A 19,542-nucleotide genomic window follows, 5' to 3' on the forward strand; every position below is an offset into this window, starting at 1 on the left:
ACCAGTTTCAACCGGTCCGTTCAGGGTCCGACTTACAGTCATGTCAAAATAAAATCACTGGCATTACTTTCAGGACATACCTTGTCTATGATATATAGATGAAATATTCAATGCAATGCTCTAGCAAAATAAAAAATATGAATTGCTGAAGTAACATTTTCGCGAGTTGCGTCGCCTTGGCCGACGTTTGACCCCAGTCTACAAATTGAAAGCTTTTTTGTCCTACTGTGTGTTATAAAGTACGTGTTAAATACTGAAAGAAATCCACCTTCTCGTTGTTAAGAAATGTCGGCAAACATTGCATTTCCTGCGGTTATGGGGGAGACGTTTCTTGATCGTAACCCTTTTCTTGTTTTAAAAGACAAATTTAAACTACGGGTTGATGTAGGCGCTTACATATCTTGGTATTTCATTTAACAAATGTGGACCAAATCATAACTCTCTCGGCTAAATAATTTTAGAGGTTTATCGTTTAGCTCTGACCGGGCACGCCTGCCAAGACAGAATTTAGGAACAGGGGATTCATGGTGTATGAAGGTTTAGTGGATAAGGTAAATGGAAAATTTCGAAAGTTACGATGATTCATATAAGCTCAACAAAATAATTCTATTTCCTCATTGGAAACCTTCTGGAGGCGAATCATTCACAGCTCGAATAATATTAACACCAAATGTTATTATTTACGAATCCCGTAACAATTCGCCATATTCTTCGCAATTGCCAATTAGAGGCTTACGCAATATAGGCCAAATGCTACTCTAAGCAGGTAAGTTGACTGGAAGCGTAAGATGATGACGTGCCTGGCAGCTCCGATCAATTTCTTGGGAAAGGGATTGGGACGTGCTGGGCGCACGTACTCTAGTGTCCTGATTATGTGGTATATCGAGGTAGAGTTTTTTATTTGTTTTTTTATGTGGTTTATTATGGGAAAACTACATATAAAATGTCGTGGGCAGCATGTGTTGCTGTTCGACGAATTTTCTAAATATAGTGGTTGGAATAATCGTCGATCATATAAGTTGATGTAATTTTCTCAGTAATTACTTTATGCATGACAATTTTATTTCACATTTGTTTTCATTTTCACTTTGTTTCCTTAAGGTTTACATTTTTTTCATATCGAGCATGCATAGTTTCGTTACTGTAATTACTTACAGGAAAATATGAAATTCAAATTTCCTCAATTGACTAGAGAGTAGTGCCGCCTGGTGGAGGTCACCTTTAACTATATCAGTAGGGCAGAGCGCTTTCGAATTGCAGTCTCTCAGCTGGTCTAGGACGGGCGTGTGGCGATTTCAAAGAATTATCAACTTTATTACCAGTTTTTCAGGGTAAGTGCGTGATGAATATAATCTGTAACAAACCCTCTGCATTCATTAGTGAATTTTCTGTCCATTTTCGAAATATTGCGATTTTTATCTATTGACCGAAATTAGTGTTTTTAAGCTTCTCTGTCCCTCGGTTTTTAACGAAACTTATCCTCGATGACGGATATAATCGTTTTTTAGTATCGCAATCCAAACCATGTTTCGCATGCGAGTAAAATGACATTGTCGTCAATGATAGATTCATAACAAACATTGTATCTACCGCCACCATTTCTTGACAATGTCATTGACCTTCAAATAAACTTCAACTATTACCGGCGAACTGAGGTTCAATTTCCGTGACTTTTTCAATGAAACTGAACTTTTGACCATATTATCGATTTAAAATTGTTGTATTTATTCACCGCGGAACAATATTACCGTGCCTTACCAGAAATATTGTGATCTGTTATTGTGCGACAAGAATTTTATCTTGAAAATCCTGATGAATTACGTCTAGTATTATGAAATTAGTATTTCGTAAGGTTTTTACTTTCTACTGTAGAAGTCATTCCCGCGTTGCGGTTTCTTTACACCTTTTCGAGCCATTTTTGTAGAATTAATTAAATAAAGTACTTAGGTGAATAAATAGTGGATGGGGAGATACGCTTGATTATGAAACCGGCTCGTTATAACATATTATTGCCGTGATTTATGGAGGTATTCTTTTCAAAATTTCCCTTCCAGTTCTACCCAATAAAGTGTCATCTGTAATCTATAGGGGTCATTTCAAGGTTGTCGTAGTGAAGTACGCGGTTTTTATTGCATGCCGTCCCATTTAAGCAAGTTTATTCGTGGTTATGGCTTCAGTGGATGTCATTTGGTATCATTACTTCATCGGAGGTTCAACTGGTATTATGTGTACTTATCGTGAGGCATCTCAACATAGTCACATTTGCCCTCTCACTCTCTACAATATACTGCCTAGCATATTTGGCAAACTAAATCTGGGTAACTTGTTATTCGTTGTCATTTTTAAAACTATTAATTGTGGGTTTTTGTGGTACTGACGTACTGTTAGTTTTTTTTAAGCCGGCACAGAAGTGCTTTTGTGTTGTGATTCATCCACATCTACACATTGCCTAGCAATCCTTTAAACCAACGCTGGGATTTAGTCCTTTGCTCTAGCCAATTCTGATCACCTAGGTTTACGCGAACACATCTCTTCTGAAACACTATTAGATACTCACTTCATTTGCATGTAATGTTTTAGATCACTTTGCTTGGAATTACCAACTCATGATTTTCTTACCTTACGAAACAAACTGATTTCCTACATCTTCAGCCACCAATTGATATTTTGTGCATCAAAAAAAAGATACAATGGTATTGCCCCAGAATTTGAAAAGAGAAATGGAATTATTTCCAAATATGGCATAAATCAAACTAAAAATGTTCGAGGAAGGCCAATTGTAATAACAATACTTCACCAGATGTAGAACTCTTCATCCAAGTAACTGAGCTTTAATATTTCAATTTTGGCCATGCATGCTTTCAAGGAATGACATAAATAGTTGATTTTAATATCTGAATTAAATTGCCTGCCTATGTGTAATGTGGAGTTTCTCTGCCTCAGTTTTTGATTTGAGCCAACATAATTGAAAATGAATTCTAACTTTGATTTAAAGTGGCCTCTCTAGCTCTTCCCCTTTGATCTGATATTTCTTTACTGGCCCTCACTTCATCTTCCTTTTTCTAACTCATTTCAAAGTGATCTTTAATTAACTGTAGAATGTCCATTTAGTTCACCCTTGCCTTAAACAGTGTTCCCCATGGATATCCTTTCATGAATCCCTCGAAGGACTTCCATAATGGTCTCATCTAGCTTAAAATTCTGTTTTCAACTCACTTCTCATGCATCACATTCACTGAGTCTTCCTCTCTTCTCTACTGCTGCCTTCATGAATGACCTGTATTCTTGCCTATGTATATCTCTCGTCAAGTTCTAAAGACTTTAATGTAAATTACTGGAATTATTGGTAAAGGTGAGGTCTATGGAATGACTTTGACATGACCTTGTGGCAGCTGGTTAACAAGCCAATTGGTTAAAAATTGGCTAACCAGCCAATTTTTTTTTAATGATTCCCTGCAAGAAATAGGCGTATGATGTGTTGTAAGAGGAATGTGAAAGTAAAATATGTTTGTAATTGGGTACTTGAGACCTTTTCCATTCATTGGTGGTCAAATTGAAGTCAATGGCCAGAGTATGTTAACGAAGAAAATGTCATGTTTTTTTGTTTCATTTCCCTTGAGGAACCAGCCTCCCGTAATCAATTATAATTGGTTCTGCCTCAGGCCATCATTTTGGTCGTCTTTGAATTTATTATGCCTAATGTAATGCCATCACGGCCTTTATATGATAATTTTAGTGCTAGTGATCTCATATGTTTTCCTGAAAGTGACATTTTCACTAGGTTTTGAAATGACAGTAGTATCTCTTTCATTTTAAAGTAATTATAGTTTTAGAAAATCCAAGCATTTAATCACTGTTGATGTATCAGATCAGCCAGGCCAAACTGTTAAATTACCTTCACTCATAATATCCAATAACACAGAACTGTAGACACATTTAATTAGAGCTTATATATTTGCATCCCTATTTAGTTAGATGAGCAGGAAGATGGTAATTGTTAGACTTCTTAAATGTCAGATTTGCCCGTTTCAAATGTTGCCCTCATTTTTTATTGTTTTCATGTTTTTGCAGGCTAAGTTGCTGTTTACTTTGAGTTTACATTCCTATCTGTTGACTACTGGTTAATTTATCCCAGCATTAGTGAATAATTATATTGCCTTAATTATTTATCATGTTCAATTTACAGGTTTACAAGAAAACAAACATGACTTCAGAAACAAAGTTACTGACACAGGTGGCAGAGCCTGCACCTCAGTCAGGTAGCAAGGTCACTGTAGTGGGTGTAGGGCAGGTTGGAATGGCATGTGCTTTCAGCATTCTTACTCAGGTTAGTTTCATTTAAGCTGGCAGTTTCATGTTTACGATTTTCACCAATTTAAAAAGGTGGACTATCTTGTAGAACTCCTGAGGTCATAAAGTTCAGTAGAACTTCCTAATATCCAGCAATCAATTGCATAATCTCATAATATCCAATTACCATGTTCTGTTAAGTGACATTTTGATGCACTATAGTTTGTGTGTGCAGTCTTAATGCCACTCCTTAACAGGCGAGTGTCTTGAATGCCCACCTTGTATGACTATGGCGATTATTTCAGTAAACATATAGTTGGTGACAATTGTTTAAAAAGGGTTCTTATGCAGAATGGGAACAGTTCGCCTTCATCCATAGACCTTATCAGCTTTATTCACCATTCATATAAAATATTTGGTTCAAAGAAAACTCTAGTATAATGAAACGAAACATCTGTCATCCATCGGATGAAATTGTGACATCGGCTTATCATTTTATTTAGTATGTGTTTGCATTTCATCATTTAATAGCTGGAATATACATTTTCTCTGCATCTATTAAAGAAATATCTATTTTCCTATTCATTTTAATGTAAATTTTGCCTGTTATAGCCAAAAAATAATTGTAGGTTTATTATGAATAATGACATTAATAGGTGGTTGATAGATAGTACCTTTATATTTGAGGGTGATCATCATTCACTGGACTTGTCTATATGTAAAAATTTTTGTTTCATCAGAATATTGCAAGTGAAATTGCATTGGTAGATGTGATGGCTGACAAGCTTAAAGGTGAAATGATGGATCTTCAGCATGGTCTAACCTTCTTGAAAAACATCAAGGTCACAGCAGGCACGGGTGAGTCCCCTACTTGTTCAATTTTGCGTTATTATTGCGTCACAGTTACCGGGTGTTAATTCAGTCTCCTTTTTGTGCAACTCTGTATTCATTGGTTTATTTTCTGTACTTAGGACTGTTAGTAGTTGGCTCCTATTTTTTGGAAATTTCTTCGGAACAAAACTTTTTAGTTTAATTTTACGACTCCCATTAGCTATCATTAAAATCCGATGCAAATTTATTTAAGAAGGAAATCTTCGGACACCGTTTACATATGTATTTATTTCTTCGCAATGCCATGATGCCCAGCGGAAATATTCCATTACGCCGTGTATGTTATGACCTAGTCATTGTTTAGATTTTAATTGATACTATTGCAATTTTTTGACTTGCCTCAGTGTATGATAGTCATTGCAATGATATTCGCACAACTGCTGCTCACCCATGAGTGTGATGTTAGATTTATTTGATGTTATTTGCGGTCTTGTACGGAATATAGCGTCGTGATACTTGAATGCAGTAATATTAGTTCAATTGTTACAGCCAGATACCAGAAAAGTATCAAAATCGTGATAAGTATGTGAAGAATGTATGTCGCATGGTTTTGTATTGCGTGTGCGTCTATTGTAAGCGTAATATATGAAATAGTATTCGTCTTGTTTTCTATGGTATTGTTCATTCATTTTGATGCTATATTTCGATTTCGTGGACATCTACGACCTTGATTTCTCGTGATAGGTTATAATCAAATACTGGTGTTAAGTACTATTCCCTGTCGCCAGAGTGATAACTTGAAAACTCCAATGAAGTTGTTTATTTTCCGCGCTTGTTGTTTATCGATCCCCGAGAACCGGCTCTCGAAGTGGGTGTAGTCAGTCGCCCTAGACAATTGTTCTTCGCACGCGTAATAATTAACTATTTATGGTTGTTTGCATGGTGTTTTAATGATAACCGGCTTTTGTCATTCAACATTATTTTAAAATTTTCGGCCAATGAATGCCAATCTTTGTTGTTTCACATTGATTGCCTTAAGGGAGTTTTTGTTAATTCAAGTAGGATAACCATCCCGTAATGAGACTTTGTCAAAAGCAAGTGAAAAGTTTTAGTTTATTCAAATTTTAAAGGAGCCAACCAAATCTCGTCACTATCATACGTCAACAGATTTTTTTATTTTTATTTGAGATGCGTAGATGTAATTGAAGAAACCAGTGTTAAATGAGTTTCTCTGCGTAGATTACAGTGTGTCAGCTGGATCGCGTATATGCATCGTGACAGCCGGTGCTCGTCAAAAGGAGGGAGAATCACGTCTTAACCTGGTTCAGAGGAATACTGATATTTTCAAAGGAATTATCCCAAACCTTGTGAAGCACAGTCCAGATACAATTCTTCTGATAGTGAGTAACCCAGGTAAGCATACATAACGACTACCATTCCAGAGCACCATTTCATATAATAATTATTTAACTTTAGCCAACAAAACGAATAATGTTAGACAATGTCAAACAGTTTTCTCAGAGGTGTTCTATTGTCGCACTATTCATTCATTGTTAATATAATGATTAAATAAATGATTATTTATCCAATTTTCAGTCGATGTATTAACATATGTTGCTTGGAAGCTGAGTGGTCTCCCTAAGAACAGGGTTATTGGTTCGGGGACCAATTTGGACTCTTCTAGATTTCGCTTTCTCTTGTCAGAGCGTTTTGGTGTTGCCCCTTCAAGTTGTCATGGCTGGATCATAGGAGAGCATGGAGACACCAGTGGTAAGTAAGACGCCAGTGTGTATGTCACATGGCTAGGGTATATGCTGTATACCCTAATGTTGCATGATACTTGTATTGTAGATACGATGATAAGGCATGGCACAGAAGGTGAAATCCTGGTACGTACTGTCATAGCCCAAATGCTAAATTCATTTTCAACACAGTAAGTCAAGCTTGCCATAATAAAAAAGGTGAGAGTGAGGCCATATGCTGTAATAATAATGAATGTCAAAGCGACTGTAAAAAAAGTGTATGGCTGTTTTTTAGATGACATTTTAACTTGGGAGTGGTCGACCATTGCTTAGGATCCTTCCCATGTTGGGATGGCAAGACACCTATCTTATTAGAAAATATTGCTGTACTAGTTGGCATATTATTTATATAATTCTGTAATGTAATTTGTGAAGGTTTAATTCTTTGGTGTATGTGTAAATAGTAGTTGAACAAGTTTTATGTTATTGTTTTTACTGATTAGGATACTGAATTCATAACTCTGAACACAGAAGACTCTATTATTTAATTGTTCTTTCTGGTCTTTAATTGCTGTTTGTGCTTTTTTTACTGCTATTTTACTGTTGCTAAATCCCTTGCTTTTTCTTTGGCACTCATGTTTAATAAGGTTTGCATTTCACCCTTCAGTAGTATTAATTATACGCCACACCACTAAATGTTTTCCTGTTTTTGTGTTAAGTTTAGCACGATTTCAGTTAGAATACATTTTCAAAATTAGCTTTAGTTTTTTTAGTTCCACACTTGTTAGTAATTTGCTTTTTTAAGTACAAAATTATTCTTTCTTTAAAATCCAGTTTAATTTTCATTAGATGGCAGATCCAAAGGTGTTGACTTCATGATTAATCATATCATATTTTATTCAATTGTAATTACAGATAAGTAAAATATTTGTGTAGCTTTGTGAACATAGAGAAACTTATTTAATGGCAGTTGTGGCAATCATGATTCATCTCTTAACAAATCGAAGGTGCATGGTTTATTCCCCCTGATTTTTTGTGCTTTTTTGTATCTTCACCAGTTAGTTTTGGTGATCTCCTGGCTTCCTTGCCTGCTATTGTTTAATTGATTGTTAATATGCATGTGTGAATTAGAAGTTTTTTGCTGCATTTGTGCCCGCAGATAACCAGATCTTGACTGATGTGATGGTGGAGGATTTGCGAGGGGAACCTATTGGTAAGGCAATAGCCCCATCCCAAAATGAGTAAATGTAGTATGTATATGATTGATATTCAAGCACTGCATAAGAAGTGAATGATAAGTGAGTTTTGGAGGGTTAGAAGAGGCATTTATTCACAATTCATTCGCTGTTCTTCAAACTCACAATTTATTTTTTGATGCCATCATTTCACTACTGTATAGCATCATCCAGTGAAAAGTACATTCTGTTCTAAACACTATACGTGTACATATTGATTCTTACAGTCAATTGTGTTTTTTTTAATAATGATACTGAATGACAGCTAAACCATAGTCGTGTGAAAATAAATTGAGAATGGAGTATCACACTGTTTTGTCTTAGGAATCTCTTAGTGGAAAAGTTCCTCATAGTTAAGCCTGAAGCTGTTTGCTAATTCTTGAATGATTAGATTTGTTCTAGCCATAGTTCTCTGTAGTTGATCTCCCCAATAGTCTCATATTATACCACATGGAAAGGTTTTAGATTGTTTCTAATGCAGGATGCGGCAACATCACTTCCTTTTTTATGAGGCAAAACCCCTTCAAAAAAGGATTTATTATTTTTTTAAATGTATAAAGCACCCCAATTATGTTGCTTCACCCTGTACAAGTAAATGCCTGCTTGTAGTTTGTGAACAGGGTTAAATAAAAAACATATTATAGAAATGCAGTAAGAGATGAGAATCAATCCTCACGAATCAATAGGAGCGTACAATCAAAATAGTCTATCAAACTCCTCTCCCCCACCATGTATATGTTAAAACTTTGTCATTTGACTTCTTCTCTGTCAAGCTTATTTTTTGTTCATCCCCATACCCACACTTCACAAGCTTCCAATCAATTCTCATCCTCCTGCCGGAAATACCCTTGTTTCAAATCCATTTGGCGTTGTGCTCCATGTGAAAACATTACTAATCTTTGTCTTAAATTAGTTTGCCTGTAGTTAATACCATTCTTATTGTGAATGCTATTTGTCAAAACTATTTTTCTCATAATAATTCTACGATAATTTTTTTCTCTTACATTACTGCCCAAATAAATGAGCTGCTCTTCATACTATAAGCTTATTTCCTATGCTGAAATTAGTCCACCTTACAGTATTCATAAACACTTCTATTGCAATACCTTGACCTGTTGAAATGTTCAATCAATTAATTTTCAAGAGGTTAGGAACCTTGGCCAAACCTCCTGACAGTAATATGATTTTACATTGTAACTGGTTAAGGTATTGCAATAAAAGTGTGTAATATTACTAATTAGCTTATATTCAGTATATTACATTTTTATGCAGCAAATATTCATGCAAACCACCCCACAGTTATAAATGCAAAGGTTGGTTTGATAGGTAAGGGTAGAGCTCATCTAGTAGTAAGCCTAACGGGGATCGAGATGGTGCGGGGGCTAGCGTACTAGCTTCCCACCCAGAGGGCCCGGGTTCAAATCCCGGCGGTGTTGAATATTTTTCAGAGGTATCTCGATCCCTACTTGAGGTGCTTTGTGGAGGGCACTTTGAGTGAGTACGCCGTCCGTCGGATGGGACGTTAAGCTGCGGACCCCTTGGCGCCTTTCGTTAAGAGTAGGCTAATGCCGACGCCGGGTTTCTCCCCACCCTTTATCCTTTCCTATCCATCCCCTATGGCGCAAATGACCTCAGCTGTCGGTCGCCTCCCCTCAAAACTACTACTACTAGTAAGCCTAACAGTATGTAAATTTATGCTTCAGGGGGGGGGGGGTGTCAGTTCCTTTCTCATATGCCAATATTTTTAAAGTGTTTAGTTTCTGACAAGTGTTTGTGCTAGTGTATCACAATGTCTTTAGATTGGAACTTCGATTTTAAAAGATTCAATTGACTTTGATATGAATTTTGAAGAAAAATTATTTTGCCTTTGAAGTTTAAAAAACTTCTGGTTTGTTAGTTGTGACCCTTTTGGTTGTTTTGTTTGTTTTCTGTGACATTGTTGGTTAAGTAGTGTCTTAAATGAGATACATATATGTATGTTAAAATAATTGTTTTATGTTTTTTTGCATTCTTGCTTAACTTTTCATATACATGGGCCATTATTAAGAAAATGGATTTGAATTTGGATGGATCTGAAGTCCTTGAGCCCCTCAGACCAAATAATATATGCATATTGAAAGTAAGCACGTAAATAAATTAGCATTGTATAAAACTCTAATTCTCCAATATCCCCTTTCCATTACTCTGTTTTTGTTTTCTCAACAAGATCGTGTTGTTGTTGATGGAGTCCATTCATCCTGTGCATGGTGCAAAACAGGGTCAATAGTATACAATTATTAATGATATTAGGACAAATAGCAGAAGTTTATCGCCAAAACTGGTCACAGGTATTTTACAGTTGCACTTAATGAGATTCTATCAGGAGGGGGCTACTGCTCAGTTTTCAGAGCTCATCAACATTAGTATTACAATATAAATCTGGCATCTCTGGGACTAAGCAAAAGAAGATTTTTTGAAAGACTTGTTTTAAAAAAAACATATGCATATTGCATGCCTTTCCTGGGGGAAATCATTAATTATTATGCCCAGACAAGTTAAATACACAATGTAGAAATATACATGTCTGTTTGTTTCACACAGAGAATAGAAGTATGTCATGAAAAAATTTAAATTTGCTCAATTTAAAAATTAGTAGTGCAAAGTTAAAAGCCAGTGATCTTCCCGAGATCAAGGATAGCTAGTAGTAGTTCTAGGGGAGGCAACTGACAGCTAAGGTCATTTGGGATGGATGGGAAAGGAAGCGTGGTGAGAAACCTGGCTTAGACATTAGTCTACTCTTGTTGAAAGGGGTCTGCAATTTAACGTCCCATCCGGCAGGTGCCATACTCAGTCAAAGTGTTCTCCATGAAGCACCTCAAGTAGGGAACAGGATACTACCGAGAAAAATCTGCCGCCTCCAGGATTTGAATCCGGTCCCTCACGGTTGGGAAGCCGTTAGCCAATGCACCGTTCCAATCCGCTCAAGGATAGCTATATGAGCTATAGTTCAGTTAACATTCCATCTGGATAAACATTTATAATAAGATCGTAAGTTTAAGGATAGTTTAGGGTCTCTTGCATTTTATTTTTTGTTTTTAATATAGTGAAATGTTGGTGATTATATTTTGGAATGACAGCAAAATATTGCTTTTAGAAATTATGTGTACAGCAAGCACTGTTTGAAGAATGTTCGTCTAGTCTTTCCAAGAAAATTTAGTGCTTATGTAGTCCACCATAGTATTAGCAAAGGAAGTTAATATGTTTTGTATTGGTACCTATTTTTTTCTTATTTGACCGAACATAATCCATTGGCCTATGCTAAGCATTATTTAATGAAATCTGATTTAAAGCTAATTAAATATTAATCAAAATGGCTCTTGAAAAATACTGTTATTTTATTCTTAGATGAGTTGAAAGTATTTTGTTATATATTGAAACTTTTGCCTCCAAAATTAGTACCCATCTGGTCTGGTGTAAATGTTGCTGGTGTCCGTCTGAGGGAAGTGAATCCCAAAGCAGGCAAAGATGATGACCCAGAGAGCTGGAAGAAACTTCACCATCAAGTTGTTCAGAGGTAATCCATTCTTCATTTTTAAGAAAATAAAGTATTTGAGAGTTTGTGGTAGTATGATATTCTTCTGAGCATTTGCATTTCATTTGTTACATTAATAAATTAGCAGGTACACATGTATCAATGTTTATCATGATAGAATTCCAGAAATTCATCATTGCTGCTAAATCATTTCTGCAGTTATTTACACTAGGGCCTCTTACACAATCTCACCTTCACTTCCATCTAGTGCTTTGATAACTTCACAGTTTTAACTTGCTGCCTGGACTTAACTGCAAAATTTACTTTGGAGAAATCTTACCCATTTGTTGTTGGTAGGAAGAAAATAGGAGAGTGGGGATGTCTGCTTTCTTATTTCAGTTTTATTTATTTCATTTTGAAATTTCCTTATAATTTCAATGTGTAATTTACACACTGAAAAATACAAATAGTTTTTGCAAAACTTTACTTGAGGTTAATATTGCCCTGATTATGGATGATAGATCTGATAATGGCAAAATATAATGAAGATTAATAATGGTTGAGCCTTTAATATATCATGTCAACCTTGGAGGGGTTTTGTTAATTAACTGTCTGAAACAATCAACTATGAGATTAGGCTATGCATATTTTTTTAAACAATTGTATGCATTTAATAAGGTATTAAAAGTGGTGAGATCAACTTTCCAGCAATGATATCCTCACTGTTTCTAGCGATACATTATAAACACTGTTAACATTCTTTCCTGGCAAATGTTACCAGGTATATGTTTCTGTGTAATATTTTTCAATCAAATTTAAGAAATATTTATTTCTGGCAGTTGACTTATGTAAATTTTCTCATTTTTAGTGCATATGAAGTAATAAAGCTGAAAGGTTATACCTCTTGGGCTATTGGTTTGAGTGTGGCCACTCTAGCCCAAGCCATTATCCGTAACAGCACAGGTGTTTTTGCTGTCTCAACTCATGTCAAGGTTTGTCTTTTCATTTTGTGTTTGAAAGGTAACCCTCGTAAATTAGTGTTACTATATTATTAAATAACTTAACACAATATAGTGAAGACATTGTTATCAATTTTTTTATCCACAGCTTAATCATCCTTTATATCATATAGTATATTGATCAATAACGCATGTGTTAAATAATTACTATGATTCATCGAGGGCTCCACTCATAATTATTTTTATGATGTTAATTGAACTTTATTTAATGATATTTGGTGATAATTGAGCTTGTTTTTTCATTCTTTTAGGGTTACCATGGGATTGAAAATGACATATTTATCTCAGTCCCGAGTGTGTTGGGATCTAATGGAGTCTCCCATGTTGTAAACATGAATTTTACCTCAGAAGAAACTGCCCAATTACTGAAGTCAGCTGAAACTTTGCACGATGTGCAGTCGAAACTGAAGTTTTAAGCTTTTCGTAAATCCTCAAGTTTTTTAAAATATTTCAAAAGTAAATTCAGAGTCACTCATTTCTCAGCGGTTACTTATAAATGAATCCAATCTATATATTCTTTCGATCTCTTCCAATTTATTTGTGCCATATTTTATTTGTAATAATTTTTATCGCTCTCTTTTATCGAATACTGCTGCATACCCTGTTCATTTCCCTCTTTTCACAACTTAGATATATGTAAGTACTGTGAAAAATAATATTCATGTCAAGCAAAACAAATCAAAGAATTACATTGAATTCTAAGGAATATTATTTTTCAAACATTTTTCTAAAAGAGGTCCATATTACAGGTCATACTTTATTTTTCAGTCAGGCTATTTATTGATTTTAAGTAGGAGTAGATTTTGTTACAATTTAAAGTTTATTTTAACCGGTGATATGGACCTTCGCTAAAAGCATCATGTTGCTTGATCTGTTAGAAAATATTATATGTTAAAGCTTATGTGTAAATATTTGATGTTAGTTGAGGTTATGCAATCTCAAAGATTGTTCAAATGTTGCCAGTTAATAAGTTGTTCACCTTTAAATTATTTCCGTCTTTTTATCACAAAAAATTATTGTATTTTTTAAATTTACTTTTTGAGGTCTGTCTTCCATTCTGACATTCTAATGTGTGTTTTACCTTTGCAAGTTTTGGATTAATAGAGTTTAATTCAAACATGTCATTATGTTGGTACACTGCCATTTATATACATCAAAATTTTTGCAGTCTAAAATTTTGTTGATAAGAGATATCTTTCATTACCTTTTCGAATGTATATCATGGTATTAAGCACCTCTAGTCTCCATTACTATTGTGGATTAAAGTAGTATTTTTGTTTACACCAAATGTATTCCCTTGCACCGAGTCAGTTATTATTAATGCACTATTGTCTGCACCAAACTATGTAATTTGAAAATTTTTCAATTGGAATGAGTATTACGTGGTTGAAGAAGTAAGGTTCAAATATCAGGTGATCCATCCATTGTGATGTATTTTTGAAATCTCTCGCATCAGTATACCTGTGAAAGTATTTTTTTGTTAAATATAATGACTATTTATAATATATAAGATATGGCAGATTATTTATTAGAAATTATACAATGTTGAATTTCAATATAATAATAATGTTGGTAATTTATTAAAAATGCTGCTTTTTTGATGGCTGTACTTCATTGCCTTTTAAGATGATGATTAATAAATCATCATTTCAGTGATTTTCTTGGCTAAATGAATAAAATCTATGGCATTTTTCTGAATTCTATATTTTTAAATGAAACTAAATAATGAAATAGGGACATCCTTTCCAAACCTGGTCTTATTTTCTTACTAAAATTTTACTCTCACCTCTTCCATGTCCTACTCTCTTTGACCTCATAATAAGGTTTATGAAAGAAAAATGTGCAAGCTAAATGTACCAAGTGAGAATGCAGTGATCAAACTGTGATTTGGGAAAAGGTGCTTGAGGTGAACGAAATCTTGGCATTTTTTCTATATTTCATTAAAAATTCTGCAGTTAATTGATTAACTAACCTAAGGGTAGGCTGTGTACAAGGAATAATGAAAACTTGAAAAGTGGAAGACATTGAGTAAAATTTGATTAATGAATGAATAAATAGCATTTTATCCCGAAATAAAAAGTTCCTTTTGATAATATTAGTGGAGTATGCTCATTTATTTAATACGAGGTATTTTGGAAAGTAAGGAATGTTTTTTTCTGTACAGTAAATTAGTAGAAACATATTGAAACATTTTCTTTACAATTGAAATGAGTCTTTAACTACTTTTCTATGAGGGTAATCCTGAAAGTAAGTCTCCAATTTTTTAGAAATAGAAAAATACCATTTATTTTCTATGATATATACATTATTTTAAATATTGCTCAATTATCTGTTTTTCTACATAGTCACCATTTCGGTCAATGTATTTTTGTAAACGCTGTGTCAGTTTTTGTATGCCCATGTCATACCAACTCACCGCCATGCCCTATTTGTGCTTCCATCTTATATTCTTCTTTAATTAATGTTTGTTTTCCTTTTGGGAATTTTCCTTCTTATTTCCTTGTATTATATTTGTAACAAATTAATGCTAATGCCACCTTTTATTTGAGTGTGCATCTATTTATCAGTAGATACATGCCAATTTAACTCTGTCCTTGGGTTTTAAGCATTTTTTAAGTTTGATATATTCTTGCATTTGCAGCATTTGGTAACACTTCTCTTTTCTGTGATGACTTCCAATCCAATGATTTATAGTTTTCAATAAGTATTTTGTTACTCTGGTTTCACTCCTAGCTTTTATTACATTCTGTCACCAGTATTGTTCAGTGCTTTATGTTTTGTTGATAAGATATTTTAATTTTTATACACTTATCATTTAGATAAGACACTATGTACTACTTCTTAAATCAATGAAGGTTCCAGATAGATTGACTAACTGAAGTAGCATAGTATGAGCATGGAAGCATCTTTCGACATTTTGAAAAAGTTCTGTGCACTTAACTATTTGTAATACATCCACATGTATTCTATGCATCACATCTCTTCTGATTGGATGTAGCACCGCTAACATACACTTGTACATTTGACTTATCTCAAGTTTAATTGATATTATATTGATATAAACTTAGTGCAAACTGCTAGGTAAATATTAATTTACATTTAGAAAGGTTAGAGGAATACGTGATGCCATTGTTCTGATGAGAACATTAGTTGAAAGGAATATTGGATCAAATCTGGAAGGTTTGTGTGCCTTGTAAATTTAGATATGACGTGATCATATATATGGAGTGGGCAAAGTTAGCGGAAATGTGGAAGTCGGCTGTATAAGTAGATGACTAATTTGAAACTTGTTCTTGAATCAGACTGCACCAGTATGGTTAGCAATAGGAGGATTGAGATAGTTGGTGATAGGTAGAGAATATGAGACAAGATGTCCTTTTAGCACCAGTGCTCTAAAGCATATGTGGAGGAAATATAATGGCAGCTGGGTATAAAAAAAGGTGGCAAGTTAATTGAGTAATATTTTCAGATGATCAAGGAGGAGTGAGTCAGACAGCCAGGGGATTGCAGTTATTATCCAGTGCTTTACATGGACAATGTAAGATGTGTGGGATAAAGATTAACAACAAATAAACCAAAGTAATGAGATTCTCTAGATGTAATTGAACTAAGTGAAACATTAAAGGAGTAGTGGATTAAGTAGAGATGGTGGAGGCAGCAGTTCTTGTTTTTGTCCAGTATTTTAGAGAAAAAATAGACCCTTTGTAGTTGTGGGGGATGCTTGAAGAATCTTATGAACAAAAAGGTCTTCTACCAGAAGGTTGATGAGGGTTACACTAAGTAAAGATGTGAACAAAATATTAAGTTTTTTATTATGTCGTGCAGTACTTAATGGATTTGAGGCTTTGTCTTTGAGGCAAGAGGATGAGCATTGATCAGAGACTTTTGAGATCTTGGTGTGACAAAGAATGGAGGAAATAAGTTGGATAGGGAGGAAGACAAGTGCTGAGGTTTTAAATAAGATGGGCAAAAAGATAGGAAGTTGCTGGTGGAATTCTTAAAAAGGCGGAAGTGGGGTGGAGGAAATATTCAAAGGGAGAAGAATGATGAAGGTCTTCATATAAGGGAGAATATTGAGTGAGCGAGAATAGTGGAAAGAAAAGAGACAGCAGAGGTAATGGTGCAATTAAGGAAGAAATAATGTTGGGCATAAAAGATGAAGCCCTAATGGCAATTAGAAGTAATTATTCATTAGGGACCATCCAAAAACTAGTTGGATTTGGTAGAATACCTTGAATAAAATGAAATATTTGCTGAAGCAATGTGGAGAAAAGGTCTAGAGATTGTGTAGTAAACTCAACAACAGCTTTAAATACAGACATTTCAAAGAGTGAAAATCATTCACCTCGACTGAGATAACTGTGTTAATGATTATACTTTATTGTGTGTCACTGATGCCGAAACATAAGAAATTGAGTGGTCACTGACTCTATTTCAATTTATTATGTTGCAGCACCAGTGACAAACAACAGTGTCAAAATGTCACTTCCAGTGTGTGCGATTTAGCCAAAAGCTAATTTGTTTGTCTGCAATTAATTAAAATACACCATAACCATACACACAGTTATCATCCTGAAAGTCTGTTTGAAATTGTGTCAAGCAAGACAATTTTCAGTACAATACTCATCAAATAATGGCTTGCATGCGTACTTGTATTGAATTTGTACCAGCAAGAATCTGGGTCGAACTTCCCCTTCAAGTTATATGCCAGCAATTGGAAGCAGGCATACCATAAAGACAAGACTAATAATAACAGAAGAGCACTGCAGTGAAAAATGATAGCGAAATAACAATGCTGCAGCTATGTAAATCTCTCATAATAGTACTCTAGCCCTTGGTGAGCCTTGGCATACTTAGCAATTAGTCTCTTGTCTGTGAATCTTCTCTGTCCTTTAATGCCCATTATCCACAGATTAGCAGTGATATTAAAAGACTGACCTTATCCAAGCCTGTTCTATTCTCTAGCATGGTTGGGCATTGCTCTCCACTTTCTTCCATGTACCCTGTTTCCATCATTCACCCCACATGAGGAAACCCCTATATCCTCTCAGCATTCACAAATTAGCTATATCCTAGCTCTAATTGAGTGGTCTAACTTTATATTATATCTTATTTTTGATTCAATATTTTCACTTGAAAGTTTTTTCATTAGCCTCATTTGTATATTTATAAGGGGTTTTTCATCTGACACCCTTTTAATAGGGGGTGGGGGTAGACCAGAGGTAGCGTGTCTGCCTGTGAAGCCAAAGGTCGCTGGTTTGAGTCCTGTGGCTGACTTAGAAAAAATTTGTTGATGGTTTTTTGGAACAAAACAACCACACATTAACAGAAAAACCACAATAATGGTATTTCAAAATGAGGCAACGAGAAAAATAGACCCCTAAACCCATGGTGAAAGGCATTAGTTTCACCATTAGATTCTGGTGGCCCAGCATCCACAACCGGTATACACACTCTCGCCTGTGAAATGAAATGTATTGGCTGTAGTACTGCGATGTGGAAGGCAACAGGAAACTACCACATTATTCTCCCTAGAATATTCAGTCTTGTCTTGCATTCAAATACAGTAGAATGGTAAAGATATGTGCTGCAGTAAACCAATCCTAGGATCAAAATACTAAAAAAAACCCTTTTAATGGCCATAGTTCCATACCCTCAGAAATCATTGGTCTCATCAGGGTCTTATATATTTTCAGCCTTGTATTTCTTGTTATATGCTGTTTGCTGAACTTCTGCTTATTCATAAAATCTTCACTATCATTCACCTGTATTTTTTCATTGATTACTTTAATAATATTATCACCACTCCATATCATTGCTCCAGTGTATCAAAAAACAGGAGACTCCTGGCCCCAACTACTAGGTCCTGAGATAAAGGAGGATTATTATTATTATTCTTTGACTCTCATTCAGACATTATTTTTTTAAATACTTACATTGAGCTCAATTTCATATTTAACTTCATTTTACTCTCTACTGATTTATTCAATAAACATTTATTGATATATCATAGTAAAGTTTTTGGGCCTTTTTGTCAATAAAATAAACTTAGACAATCTTCTTATGCTCACCAAACTTGTTTATTCAACATCTATCAAAAGATGTGTTCAAAATACTGTCTCTCACTTAGATAAAATATAAAACCAGTTATGTTTGTTTTCAGCATTGATGAAAGGCTTAATGTTATTTTCCCCATCATCCTCTCACATTAACACAAATTGAGATGAATAAATAAATGAATTATAAGGACAATATGGGTGTAATAATATTACATGAACCATCATTGTGTTGCTTTCTTCATTGATTCACAGACATCAGTGGACTACCATGTCAGTAGATAAGCTTCAATAACACGACCCATTTTTTCCCAAGGAATTCTTTTCGGTGAAGTTCATATGATGAACCATAAAAATGAAAATTGATGCAGCAGGATGATAATTCAATCTACCTCATTAGGTTCTTTCGTCTGAAAATGAATGCTAGTCCGTATTTTCTTGTCTAAGAAGTCAAATCATTTTACTCTCTTCTCCTTCACATCCATAAATCAACTAACTGACAGATGTTAATTTGGTATTCGTTGTCATAAATAATAATTATGCATTTCTTGAGAAGTTCCTATGCACAATTATGTTGCCTAATTAAAAGGCTAATTTCATTTTTGGACCACATGAATGCAATAATTTTCATGCACACGAAGCTTAAGGTTACTAATAAAACTCCCGACCCCTCAAGTAAACAAAGTGACGATGGTGAGACTCCAGCCTGCTCATTTAAATGATAGCAGGTGGTATTACAAAGTGTGGCCACAGTAAACTCCACCTGACGAAGTGACTCCACTCTAGTTTGTAATAGCCCCCTTGGGTAGGGAAATCATGGCACTAGCTACTGCAGCAACCCAATCCCTACACACTAGT

The 19,542-nt window shown here is 34.8% G+C and overlaps 1 protein-coding gene across 2 annotated transcripts; it reads left to right on the top strand.

The window, feature by feature from the left end:
- The first annotated feature begins 1,220 nt into the window (after positions 1-1,220).
- On the top strand, positions 1,221-14,326 carry Ldh (Lactate dehydrogenase). Of its 2 annotated transcripts, none has more exons than XM_071590363.1 (8): positions 1,221-1,331; positions 4,187-4,327; positions 5,031-5,148; positions 6,361-6,534; positions 6,718-6,891; positions 11,534-11,651; positions 12,478-12,601; positions 12,880-14,326. In XM_071590363.1, exons 2-8 carry the CDS (start codon positions 4,205-4,207, stop codon positions 13,042-13,044), a joined length of 996 nt encoding a protein of 331 aa, XP_071446464.1. In that variant the 5' UTR covers positions 1,221-1,331; positions 4,187-4,204; the 3' UTR covers positions 13,045-14,326. The 2 variants fall into 2 exon arrangements, with proteins under 2 accessions (XP_071446464.1, XP_071446465.1); XM_071590364.1 differs by lacking the exon at positions 1,221-1,331 and adding an exon at positions 2,802-2,820.
- The last annotated feature ends 5,216 nt before the right edge of the window (positions 14,327-19,542 follow it).

The sequence above is a fragment of the Hetaerina americana genome, unplaced genomic scaffold (assembly GCF_022747635.1).
Source record: "Hetaerina americana unplaced genomic scaffold, ioHetAmer1.1.p SCAF_4, whole genome shotgun sequence".
Lineage (NCBI taxonomy): Eukaryota > Metazoa > Arthropoda > Insecta > Odonata > Calopterygidae > Hetaerina > Hetaerina americana.